The 13,002-nt window shown below is 39.8% G+C and overlaps 1 protein-coding gene across 2 annotated transcripts in view; it reads right to left on the reverse strand.

Annotated features, from left to right (window-relative positions):
• The window catches only part of USP53 (ubiquitin specific peptidase 53), a 1,362,943-nt gene that overhangs the window by 529,966 nt on the left and 819,975 nt on the right, over positions 1-13,002 (reverse strand). For both annotated transcript variants that reach the window (XM_044061652.1, XM_044061653.1), the window contains exon 11: positions 12,389-12,553. In XM_044061652.1, coding sequence (XP_043917587.1) covers positions 12,389-12,553 — 165 coding nt within the window. The remainder of the gene's footprint in view (positions 1-12,388; positions 12,554-13,002) is intronic.

A 13,002-nucleotide genomic window follows, 5' to 3' on the forward strand; every position in this document is an offset into this window, starting at 1 on the left:
TGGCACCTCACCTGTGTGCCCTGTTCAATCACAGCCTCACCTCAGGCTTTGTCCCTACCGAACAGCACACTGCTACAGTCAACCCTCTCCATAAAGAAGGAGCAACTACAGACCCTGGGAACTATCACCCAATTATCCTGACAAGTCTGATATGCAAATCTATAGAAGGCATCATCATGGACCCAATAAACAAGGATATAGGGAACCTCCAAACTCTGGATCCCACACAGTTTGGTTTTGTGAAGGGTAGATCATGCCTGCTCAACCTGGTTGACTTCTTTGAGTCAGTCACCAGAGCTGTGGATGAAAGCAAGGTGGTTTATACAACCTACCTTGATCTAGCCAAGGCCTTTGATACCATTCCCCACTCAGGAATCATAGAAAAATTCACTAAGCTAGGCATCAACCCCTATATCACTAGGTGGGTTTCAAACTGGCTCACAAAATGTGACACAAAGTCTGATTGTTGTCCAGTCACGAGTTGAGTCCCACAGGGTTTGATCCTGGGTCCTCTCCTGTTTTCTACTTCTCTGAAGTCCAGGCCAACACAAAGGGACTCTGGCTGACAATGTTTGCAGACGATTGCAAGTTGGGAGCCATAATTAACTCCCCAAGTGATGCTGACATCCTACAGAAAGACCTAACTGAGACCAATGACTGGTGTCAGAACCATGGCCTTAAGCTCAATGCCAAAAAATGTGTCATCCCCTTTGGGAAAAACCCGGTTCCTATGAATTACCACATTGATGGTAGTCCACTGAACACAGAAGGCGTCATAAGAGATCTGGGAACACAGGTTGACAGCAACCTCTCTTTTAACCACCACATTGCCACTGTGGTCAGAAAGTCCTTTATGTGGCATATCTCATTACTATGGGTTTTGCATCCAGAAAGAAATAGGTCATTGTCACCCTCTACTCTTCCCTCATTAAGCCAATCATTGAGTACAATGCCCTATTTGGCATGTACCTCACTAGACACCTACAAGAACTGGAGAGGCCACAAAAATATCTCACAAAGAGGATCTTAGGCCTTAAACACTTGTCCTATATGGACAGACTCAAAAAACTCCAACTATTCTCTGTCTCATATCGCCTACTTAGAAGCGATCTCTGCTCGACTTACAAAGCCATGTCTGACCCAGCTCTGTAAGAAATGCTACACCTAAAGAAATCCCAATCCATCCACATTACATGCTCTAGAGACCTCAACCTCATTACCACAATCAACAGAACAAGCTGGAGGAACAGGTTCATAACCCAGAGACAGCCCCTGCTATGGAATAGACGTCCCATACATGTCAAGCGAGTGCCTCACTGTCTGTCTTCAAGAGAAATCTTGATGAGTGGATGGGAAATAGAAAATTCACCCCGGGGATCACTCCAGTGGCTCTATTTGACAGAGGCACTGGGAACTAAGGCTGGGTAGCATGATGCCAGGGTAGTCCTACGGGCTAGGCTTGTAAAGGCTCCAGGTCCATTAGCCTAGTACACACCTATGAACAGACAACCAAAATATGGCCCCAAGGCCCAGACACTGTAGTAAATGGTAACCATTTTTTTTAAATGTGTAGCAATAATGTTCACTGGGAAAGGAGAAGATGATGAACCTTAGGATTTTGCCTTTGGTGACTTGCAGTATGTGGGTTTTATGTTAAAAGTAGGGCATATAATGGTAGATAATACTCTAATCTCAGCAAAAGAATATTATAGTTTGCTAGGACCTCCAAAAGTTATTCTCCATGGCCTACTGATCAGTGGCGTAGATCCAGTTTGTGCTGTCTGAGGCTGTTTTTGAGTTTGCCCCCCTTCCCCCTCACAAAATCATGATCGAATGGGGCCTCCCCATACACAGCCCTCCCCTGCAGCCATTCCAATGTTCCATTACTTGGCTATTTTTCCCCATTTACCATAAACAGTGTAATGTGCATACTGCTTTACATCTACAATGATTTAGATTTAAAAGTTTTATTTTACATTTTACAGCACAAACGCTAATAGACACCTGCTAAACAAAGCAATGCAATCTCACAATGAATATAAACGCAGCATTAAAACTTCACTGCCCTTGAAACTCATTCATTGAAACAGCATTGAAACCCACATTCAATGAAAATGCATCTGGCCAGTGGCAGACAAAGATTACCTTTGGGTTGTTTTCAAATCATAGGCCCCTTGCACACAAAACATACATGTGTTCTTTGATACACCTTTCTGATTGTATTAAATTATATTTTTTGTATAATACAGTACAGTTCTTAGAGGGCATTTTAAATTTATTATTTTGAATATTTTTCCAGTAAACAATTAAACAAAATGCATGAGCCAATAATAACAAAACTGCCCAATTCAGAACATTTTCATCATAAGTCTACTCAAACTTCTACAATCCACCAGTATCAGTAAATATGCACAATCTCTGCAAAAGTAAAAGTCATCTAAATAATTCCACATTAAAGAAATCTGTAACTAATGAAGAGGTTGCTGCTAGAAAACAACTTTATATTTCATTGTTTCATCTACAAATAAATTGCCTATGTTACATTAAAAAAAAAAAATGATAAGCTAGTAATATTGCAATAGGGAATGGATGGCAAACGGATAACAAGCCTGCCTATGTTACATTAAAAAAAAAAAATGATAAGCTAGTAATATTGCAATAGGGAATGGATGGCAAACGGATAACAAGCTCATAGTTACTAGTTATCACTGTCAAAGAGGACATTCTCAGGACTGCAGCATCCACCCGCTTTAAAAGTACAACACAGTACAGTATCAGCAATGTATCTACATACTGTGGGAGTAGAACCCACAGCCTTCTGCATCAAAAGCTAATATTCTACCTGTTACGCTACTAACAATGCAAGCAGCATTGGCATATGCAGCACTAAACTTCTCTCCCCCTGAAGCTCTCAGCTCCTTGTAAAATCCACGCAACACTCAACTGTATCTCTGAACTTTGCAGCACAAGAAATCTGGAAAAAGCCAAAATTTATTGGGGGGACAAAAGCCCAAAAACCAGGGACATATTTTAAACATTGCTTGTATAATCTTGGAAAGTTGCTAGAATAAAATGTTGCATTACCATCATGCATTTCCTGAAAGATAAGAAGAATGAAACGTAGATGGCTATCATTTAGTGAATTCAGTTCTCACCATAGCTCTCAACCTCTTAGCACAAAACACCTGGACAAAGCAAATAATGGGGGAATACAGCCCCCAAACATATTCTGAATTCAGTTCTCACTATAGCTCTCAACCTCTTAGCACAAAAAAACTCGACAAAGCCAATAATGGGGGAATACAGCCCCAAACATTGGGACACATTTCAAATACTGATCTTATAAACTTAGAAAATTGCTAGAATAAAAGATTTTGTGTTACCATGTATTTTCTGAACAATATGAAGTCTGAAATTCAAATGCCTGTCATTATTTAGTGAATTCAATCCTCACTGAAAACCACAGATTTTATGAGAAACAGAACAAAAATATGAGGCAAAAATCTGGAGAGTTTTCACAAGTGCTGGTGGGTAGGGAATTCAGGCTCTTGCTACCTGTACCCAAGGTATAAGGTTTGAGCCTGAGTAACTCTAGCCACCAGGAATATGTAACTGGGGAATATTACACACACACACACAACCATGGTGCTTGTAAACGGTCATGGAAGAACAAAGAATAAAATGAACTGCAAATACCATTAATTAAAAACTTGTAAATGGTTGTGGAAGAACCACTCCGTAATTCAAATATACTTGCTCAGTACCATCAACTAAAAACTTGCTGATGACCAAATTGCTGTTGTGGTTTTATTTACCAGGAGCAGCTGGGGGATGCACACATGGCTCGCACTCTGCCAGAAAAGTGCAGAAAGGGTGGAAAAGCATACAAGAACACTCATATCCAAGGAATGGACATCTGTTTTCCAGGTCTTCTTGCATAGGGTCATGGAATAGCATTTTGACAATTGATTTCTCAGAGATGAGGCAAAAAGGAGCAATTCCCCACAGATAGATCAAATCTTGGAAGAACCCCTCATTCAGTTTCCATTCTTGAGGGTCCGCCCTGGTCCTGCTCAGCTTGTCTGCCACACAAATTAGCTCAGACAGAAAAGAAACCTGAACAGTGAAATTGTGGTGTAAAACTATATTCCATCCTGGTATGGCTAGTCTGCATAGAAGGTAAGATATTGTTCTCTCTTGCTTATGTACCACATCATTATGGTATTGTCTTGTAAACCCTTGAAGAAGTCCCAGTGAGGCACAGGTGATTCAAAGTGTTGACAGCAATTAGCAGAGCTAGCATCTGTTTTATTGTTTTGGTCTATCTTTTTTGTTCCAAAGACCATGTACTTTATGCCACTTGGCACTGCTCCTCAAGCAAAGTTCGAGTGTGCTGTGAGTGAATTCTTAGGAGAAGGAGAAGGGGAGAATGGGAGACCTAGATTCTGAGAAATTTTATGTCACCACCATCTGATTTCCCTTTTTTCAAATCCCAGAAATGAAATTTTGAAAGACAAAAGGCATTGATACTGGGACCAAACAGATTTCAAATACCATTATATCTTTCTTATGTGGAGTCTTATAAGAACTATGTATCATGAGAATCGTGGAAGATACGAAACTCAGAATCCAGAAGTATTCCCTCAATGAAACAGAAGTCCAAGTGAAAAACCTCTGGGGCAGATTTACATATAGATTTATTTTTTCCTGTGAAGAAAAGCTCTTTGTAGTGAAGTGTCTGGCAGGCATCCCAGAAATACAATTGTGAGAGACAGAGTCAGAAAAGATTTTTGATGCTCAATTAGAATCCTAGTTTGGGTGCAGGAGATAGCTAACTCAAGAGAGATTCCTGACACTTTGAAAACGACTCAGCAAAGATAAGCAAGTTGTCTAAATATGGAAAAATGCAGACACCCTGCAGCCTGCAATGGTCTTATCACAGGATCAAGGCAATCTGTGAGCACTCCTGGAGCACAGGATAGCCTAAAAGGTAAGGCAGCGAACGGATAATGTGAAATCTAGATAAATACGAATGTGATGATGTGAAACTTTTATACCTAAGGTTACTAGAAAACTCAAATGTGGAGTGATGGGTAATGGGTTGTGACGTGAAAACATTTTGAACTTGGGCACTATCACAAACTGTTTCAGAAGTGAGAGATCCAGAAATGGCCTCGAAGACTTTTCTTTCTTTTGCACTACGTAAAAACATTCTTGAGTAAAATCCTTTCCCTAACTCTGGGGAGGAATAATTTCTATTTTCCAGAGACAGCATATGACATAAAACAGGAGGAAAGAGAAGTCTGGTCTGGTGGATGAGGAGGAATCCTCTGGAAGGAAGGAAGCTCACTGCCATCTGTAGCCTAGGCAGATCACATTTAGGACCTACTTTGTCTGAAACAATCCATTGTGCACGAGAGAGAAATGAAGAAGAGAGAGATAAATGAAGATTCACACTCTGTGGAAGGATTAAGTGTGTGTGTGTGTCTGTCTGTCTGTCTGTGTGTGTGTGTGTGTGTGTCTGTGTGTGTCTGTGTGTGTGTGTGTGTGTGTGTGTGTGTGTGTGTGTGTGTGTGTGTGTGTGTGTGTGTGTGTGTCTGTGTGTGTCTGTCTGTGTGTCTGTGTGTGTGTCTGTGTCTGTGTGTGTGTGTCTGTGTGTGTGTCTGTGTGTGTGTGTGTGTGTGTGTGTGTCTGTGTGTGTGTGTGTGTGTGTGTCTGTGTGTGTGTACAACATCCCTGTATAGATTCTAACGTATCTGACTTGTCCTTTGTTCTGGTGTTTTCCTGCTTTCTTTCTGGAATCTGGTTGCCACTGCTTTTTAAAAATCTGCTTACCAGCATTCTGCTGAAATGGTTTAATCTGTTTCCTTATTTTGCTAAAGTTAAATGAGGACACAGAGAATCTTTTGAAAAACTTGTAGAATGGAGGCTGAAAATCTGAGGGAATCCCTGAATCCGCTTTCCTCTCTCATCACACTTTTTAATAACCCCTGCAGAAGGACAAAAAAAAATCTCTTGTCTAAGGGAAAATTCTAAATTTTATGTTTACATCTGCTGGAAGGTTCTGAGAAAACATACAGGCAAATCACATTAAACATGACCAGTAGCCACAGCCATGAAACTATTTTCTCTATAATTATAAACACAATAAAAAGTAGTGACTTGAGAACTACAAGAAATGAAACCACACAATGCAGACTTTCCCTGACAAGAGGAAACTGATGTGAAAACAGTCTTCATAATTTCACAATTAATCAAGACAATCTTCAACATATTAGCCTAACAGTTCACATTTCTAAAAATCAAACTTGCAAAAGCATATACTTTTCCCCCAAATGTATCAAATACATTCCCATCCTTATTAGAAATAGAAAGATTAGAATTAGCAGCAGGATTTACTAAAGCTACGACTTCTGTTTAAGCTCTGGGATTGGTTTATGAAAAGTTGTAGTAGTGAAGAATTTTATACAATCAGTTTGCTTTCTTAGGGGTGGCAGGCAGGGAGAATGTAACCTGTGCCCAAAACATCCTCCAAGGCTGACAGAACTGGATAAATAGGAAAAGGTTCTGGAAATTCCAGTAGTAACAAGTCATAATATTTTCTTAGGTATTGACAGACTTCAGTATTCTCCCACTGAAAACAATGGTTCATACTAGAAACTGTCTCACAGAAAGAGAATCCCTCACTGGGAGGGTCAGATACCACACTCTCCTCAGAATCTGAATCAGAAACCTGAGGAGACAACACTGCATCTATCCCTTCACAATCCCCTACAGATTATATTTCCTGAACCTCTTCAGGGAAAGAGGAAACCCTTTTTTCTTTTCACCAGAAACTACCTTATAAAAAGGTTAAGAACCTGCATGAGACCCTGAGCCAAACCCAATAAATTACTCCTGCCCAATGAAACTGACACAGGAGAAGATACAGGTTTCTATCAGAAAGACCCAGTATTGTGAAGAACTTCCCCAATGATGGGCACAGCATTCTAAGCTTCAGCATATTCCCTGCCCTTCCCATGACCAATAAGAGCAGCTTTTCCTTGACCACTGAGGGGATGACATCAGCCACAGAGGACATGGCTAACCTCCAGTCCACAGTGGCTATATGTACTACACCAGTGGGATCTGAAGGAAAAGATGAGTGGTCTGTGACCACAGCAGGGTCATTCACCTGTGGCTGAGGCAAATTACCAGCCTGCTGTGTTGGCAAAGGCCGCTCAATATTTTTTTTTCTTTTTGTGGCTAGAAGAAGGTCTTACCGAGGGACTGGCACTTGATTCCATGGTCATTTCGAAAATGGTGCTTGGCAGCAATAGCTAGTAAAACAGGAAAGTAGCAAAAAAGTAACCTTTTCCCAGAAAACTCACTGTAAAAAGCACTTTAAAGCTTTTTTCCCAACCCCAAATGTTAAAATAAACAGTTACAGAAAAAGTTGTTTTAAAAACTTTTTTAAGGATAACAGTAAAAGTGTGCTCTCTCTTAAAATACATGAAAGTCACAAGACAGTCAACAAAAACACTTTTTCTTAGCTTAAAAGTACTTGATTTTAAGAAAAAGCTAGCATTCAAAAGTAAATAAAAAATAAATGTGGGAGTTTGTTTTCCCCCAAAGGGAACTTATCTGTTCAGCAGTGGAACTGCATCAGTAGACTATCGATCTTCAAAAGCCAGCAGAGGAGCTCTGTTCCTGGCAGCAGGAAAACTCTGAAGGGCCTGGCACCCAAACTTCACTTTTAGTCAGTTCGGCTCAAGATGACTAACAGTTTGAGTATGTGGAAGGTAACCTTTAGCTCTGGAAAGTGGGTGAATGTTACATCTTATGCAGGATATAACCCATATATAACTAAGACTACTGCAGTAGTGAGCATAATGATGAACATTCAATTATATCATCATAGCTAGTATCGTGGGTGCAGACTCCAATAAGAAAGTCAGGTGGTGCTACATATTCTGTCTGTGCTCCTTACCTAACCTCACAAAGGACTGACCTGAGAATGAGGATGAAGTGCAGACTGATCTACACATACGTGGCTGATCCTGCAGTGGCATTTTGTACCCTGTTGTCCTGATGTCAAGAGGGATAACTGGGCAAATGAACAGACAGAAGTTTCCTGGGTGAGGATGAGGTCAATGCAGAGATAAGCATTGAAAGCAGGAAATTCAGAACTGTTCACATCATTGATAAGATCAATGTCTACACCACACTTGGGGCTAACAGTACAGACCCAATTCCTTTAAGCCAAAGCTCATAAATGATGAAGCTTACCCCACAGAGAAAGCAATAAGCATAACCCCAACTATCTGACTCTGAACAAAGGGGCTGATTATCTCAGTCAGCCCAGATCAAACATCAAGATCACAAAGGCTAAGGCCTCCAAGGCTAATCCAGTAGAGATCAGCAATGACCCCATAAAAAAAAATTAGAGCGGAGATTGATCCCGAATGGCCAAAAAATCCCCCAGCTTTGCCAGTGGCATCATCAACTTTAAAGGCATCAACCCCAAAGCTTGTTATCAAAATATCCACTATAATTGATGATGACATATATTTCAATGTCAGCAAAGATAAGTGAAGGTTCATGAGTAGCTCCTTTGCAATCAGCAGCAAAACAGGGGCCAGTGATAAGAACATGAATGAAAGATAAGCACATAGTGGTAAGGAGGGAATGCCTCTGCCTGCTTTGGACCTAGAAGGGAAAGAGGCAAACATTTTCTGCTGAACCTTCAAAGAAGACTATCGTCTCCTAATATTCAATGTCCACCGTGACCGAGTTTCTTTGGAATGAGTTGGCAAACCTGATAAATAATGGTCTGGAGTACTGAATTCTTCATTTCTCAGACTTAGATACAGATGGTGCTCTGTATTTTTTGATTATACTATAAGGGGAATACTCAACAATCAATGATAACTTAGAGATAGCAAAAGTAGTCACTAGCTGTACATGTATGTGAATCCACTATTTTGGTCTTCTTTCAGATAACGGCCAGATAAATCTCTAAGTCTAAACCATTAGTCCTACCTCCTGTACGTTTCTGCTTTTTATATCTGTACATCTCATGAGCTATGTATCTCTCTCTCTATGTTTCACTGAGTCATGAAACTTGGAAATTAACCTTTGTGGCCAATGGGACTGACCTGTGACTTATAATTTGTGGGTTAAATGAGTCACTGATATCACATTTTTGTTGAAATGCTCCCAAGGCAAACCACACATGTATATATCGCAGGGGGTAAATTTGTATCTACACTTTCATTGAAAGCTCTGTCATAATAGGCGAGTCTGGACAAATTCAAAGAAATCAGTAAGCTCTAATAAATTAGAAATGAACAGCAATGAAAAGCATGTAAACAGTTCAAAGATCTGGTAGAAAAAAAAAAAACTATAAACCAGCAGCTAAACAAAGAAAGAAAGAATAGTGTTCAATTTTTTTGTTTCATTTTTAACAAAGCCAAAAGCAAAACAATTCCAAGAAATACATGCAGAGAAAGAAAAGTTATACGAGTAGTGATGAAGCACTTTAAAAATGTAAATATAGAGGCTGATGGCATGGCTGAGAAAGACATGGAAAATGTACATAAAGGTGAAATTATAGTGCTCTGTCCTGCTTGGACATTGGAAAACAGGAAAGCAGGACTACAAACTGAGATAGAAAAGGAAGAAATATCAAAGTCTTAACTTTCATGCAAAAAAAATAAACTGTAAGATGACATAGCCTGAGGCTGCTTTTTTAAGGACATGAGCTTCTCAAGCAGCAAGACAGAGCTGCACACATGGCTAACTAGCATAGCATTAAAGGAAAAATGGAAGGGCAAGGAGCCTAGACTCTAGCCTTAGATGCCAAACTGACTGAAAGCCTGCAGTTTCAAAACTCCTGGTTGACAATGATGGACTCGCTTATCAGTGATCATGCATTTGCATTGGCAGTTTAATTTCTTATCCTTTCACGTATTCATTCACAAACACCCACTTTGTCTAGTTTGGGGTTGTGGAGTAGCTGGATCCAATCTTGCCATTCACTGGGCACAAAGTGGAAAAGCAAATCCTGTACAAGATGCCAGTGTGTCACATGATGCATGCACACTTATTCACACATGACGTGCATAACTATAGGCAATCTTGGGATTACCAGTTCAGCTGTGGCACGTCTTTGGAATACCAGAAGTGAATAGAGAATCTTCCAAGTTTCATGTAGGCCTGCAGTGTGTGTGCCTCCCTATGACAAAATGGTATCCTGCCAATAACTCTACCTTGTGCGCAATGAATGTCATGAAAGGATCCAGCTCTTCCATAAGCCTGAAACAGATAATGTAGGTGTCTCAGAATGAATGTGTGAATGAAAGACTCATATTTTAAATATGTGATCCGCTGATGCAAAATCCATTTTCATTACATGAATGACACTGAAAATACAAACTGCTTTACCAAGAAACTGAAGGTAACTATTAAAACCAGCAAGGCCTCCCAAGGATAAAGTCCTTCTTCGGTTATGCTAGAAAACTATGGAATCATTTATATCACCACTCAGAACTGATCTAGAATAGCACCTCCATAATAACAACCTTGCCAACATACTGGCTACACATTTGCTGTAAATTGTTTTACCTGAAACTATCATCCCTAGCCCAAACATATCAGAATTCCCGCCACCACCACCATCTCCAAGGATCATATCCTTAAAGTGCTATCCAAGACCAAAAATACTTCTTCAGTGGGTCCTGACAACATTCCGGGTTGTCTTACAAACAGTATCAAGCAGACCCGAGCTGAGCTCTGCTTTAAGATGTCCAACATAGGCTTTACCACAGACTAAGTTCCCGATCAACAGCATACTGTGGTGGTCATGCCTCTTCACAATAGTGGCACCACCACTGACCCAAGCAACTATAGATCAATTAGCCTTACTAGTCTTGTCTGCAAAGCCATGGAACATATCACTGACCTCATAAACCATGATATTAAGAATGTAATTAGGCTAAATCTGCAAAAGTTCATATTTATTAAAGGAGGTCCATGCACCCTCAGTGTCTAGGGTGTCTTTGAAAAGGTCATACAAGCCGTGTACAATGGTCACACACTGTTCACACTGCCTAACTGAATCTAGCAAAAACATATGATACCATACCACATGATGGGACTGTAAACTAGCACACCCTCCTTAAACATAGATTCCATATGCGCTAAGAAGAGACTGCAAACTGGCTCAAGGACAGCACATGTTAGGGTTGGTGATGCCTGTTCAGTTAAGGAAAAGGTGACCAGTGGCGTTCCCCAGGAACTGACATTTGCATTTATTTCTCTGCTCTCAAAACTGATAACAAAGATCTCTGTCCGACCAAATTAGCTGATGACTGCAAATTGGGTATAGTTGTCAGATCAGCAAGATACAAACTCCCTTTCAAGTGAACTATCAGGCATTAACATATGGTGCACAGAAAAAGGGCTCAAACTAAATCTTAAGAAATTTAGTATCATCTCTTTTGGTAAACAAACTGCTATCACCTACTGCATCTATGACACCCCACTCTCCAATAAGTCTGTCATCAGATACCTGGGTAGCCATCTCCCTCTCCTATGGTCACCATGTAGTGAACGGCATCTCTTCCCAATCCAGAGAAATTACTTATTTCCTTTACTCTGTCCATTTAAGACATATTACGGAATATAAGGCATCCCTTGGCATGCATCTCACCAGGCACCTAAAAAAAAACGTCAAAAGTCTGCAAAGGTTCCTAGCAAAAAGAATCTCATACCTCAACAATCTTACTCATCAAGAAAGGATGCAGTCACTCTGATGAACTCAGTGTCATACTGACTCTTGAGGGGAGAACTATGCCTTTTCTTTCCATGTCTTCATGGGATCTCATTATCCAAGACCCCTTTCTTCTTGATGTGTCAGTACAGTCAACATTTGAACAATAAATTTGAATCTACTTCAGGGAACAAACAAAACTAATCACCCACTGCCTCCCCTGAAATAGCATGTCAAACAGTGTGATTCCCAGTCTGTTTTTAAACAATAGCTTTGACAACTGCATGAGTACCCTAAAGTACACTCTGGGATGTACAGGTCTTGCTCTCCTTAAACAGGTTGGTAGAGACTGAGGGTGATCATCACCCTTATATTTCTTATGGTTCCGAGAAGTATTTCACAAGTCTAACACCAATCTAAAGCCACAATGAAGTGAAGAAGTTTACACTATGCCTATTAATAGAGTGCTTTTTAATACATTTATTTAAAAGACTTCAATTTCAGTAAAAACAATTTATGTTATGAGCCTAAGTAAATAAATAAACCATTCCACATGTGTGAAGCAGACTGTCACAAGACTAATCTTGGGAAGCATATGTTTACGAAAAAAAAGGTTAAAGGCAGTTACCACATTACCTGGTCCTTTGCCACCGCTACCATGCATATTTCCTCTTATGAATGCATTCTCTGCAGAAGTTACAAAGGGTAGTGGTATTCTGGAGTTACTGGTTTGGTTTATATGTTCTCTGTTTCCACTGTCCTTTGGATAATCTGCCTTTTTGGGGACCGTCGGCTCTCTCACTAGAACAGATAAAATACAGAAAAAAACAACGTTCTTTAATTTTATTTTCCTTTATTCATTTTTATTTATTTATTTTTTTAAGAGCTGAAGCCAGAGATTTGGAACATCTGCCCGAGTTCAGAAAGCAGTGGCTCAGTGTTAATAGCTATGTTAATACATACTGACAACTTTTATTAAAACACAACACCAAACCTGCCACTTCAGAACAACATTACTTTTTTAACAACTTTTACTTAAACATACATATGGACTTGCCACTTTGGAATAAGCGTAAATATTAAAGAAACATTGCTTCACGTAACAAAACAAAAAAATAAAGCATTAGTTTACCCTACAAAATGAAAATCTTGGTCTACCTTCAAATCTTACAAGATAAACTAAGAAAATTGAAAGGAAAACAAGTGGAAATCTGCAAACAAGTTTTACAAATTACTCAATGTGGAATAAA

The sequence above is a fragment of the Protopterus annectens genome, chromosome 2.part0, assembly GCF_019279795.1.
Source record: "Protopterus annectens isolate FY-2018-M chromosome 2.part0, PAN1.0, whole genome shotgun sequence".
Lineage (NCBI taxonomy): Eukaryota > Metazoa > Chordata > Ceratodontiformes > Protopteridae > Protopterus > Protopterus annectens.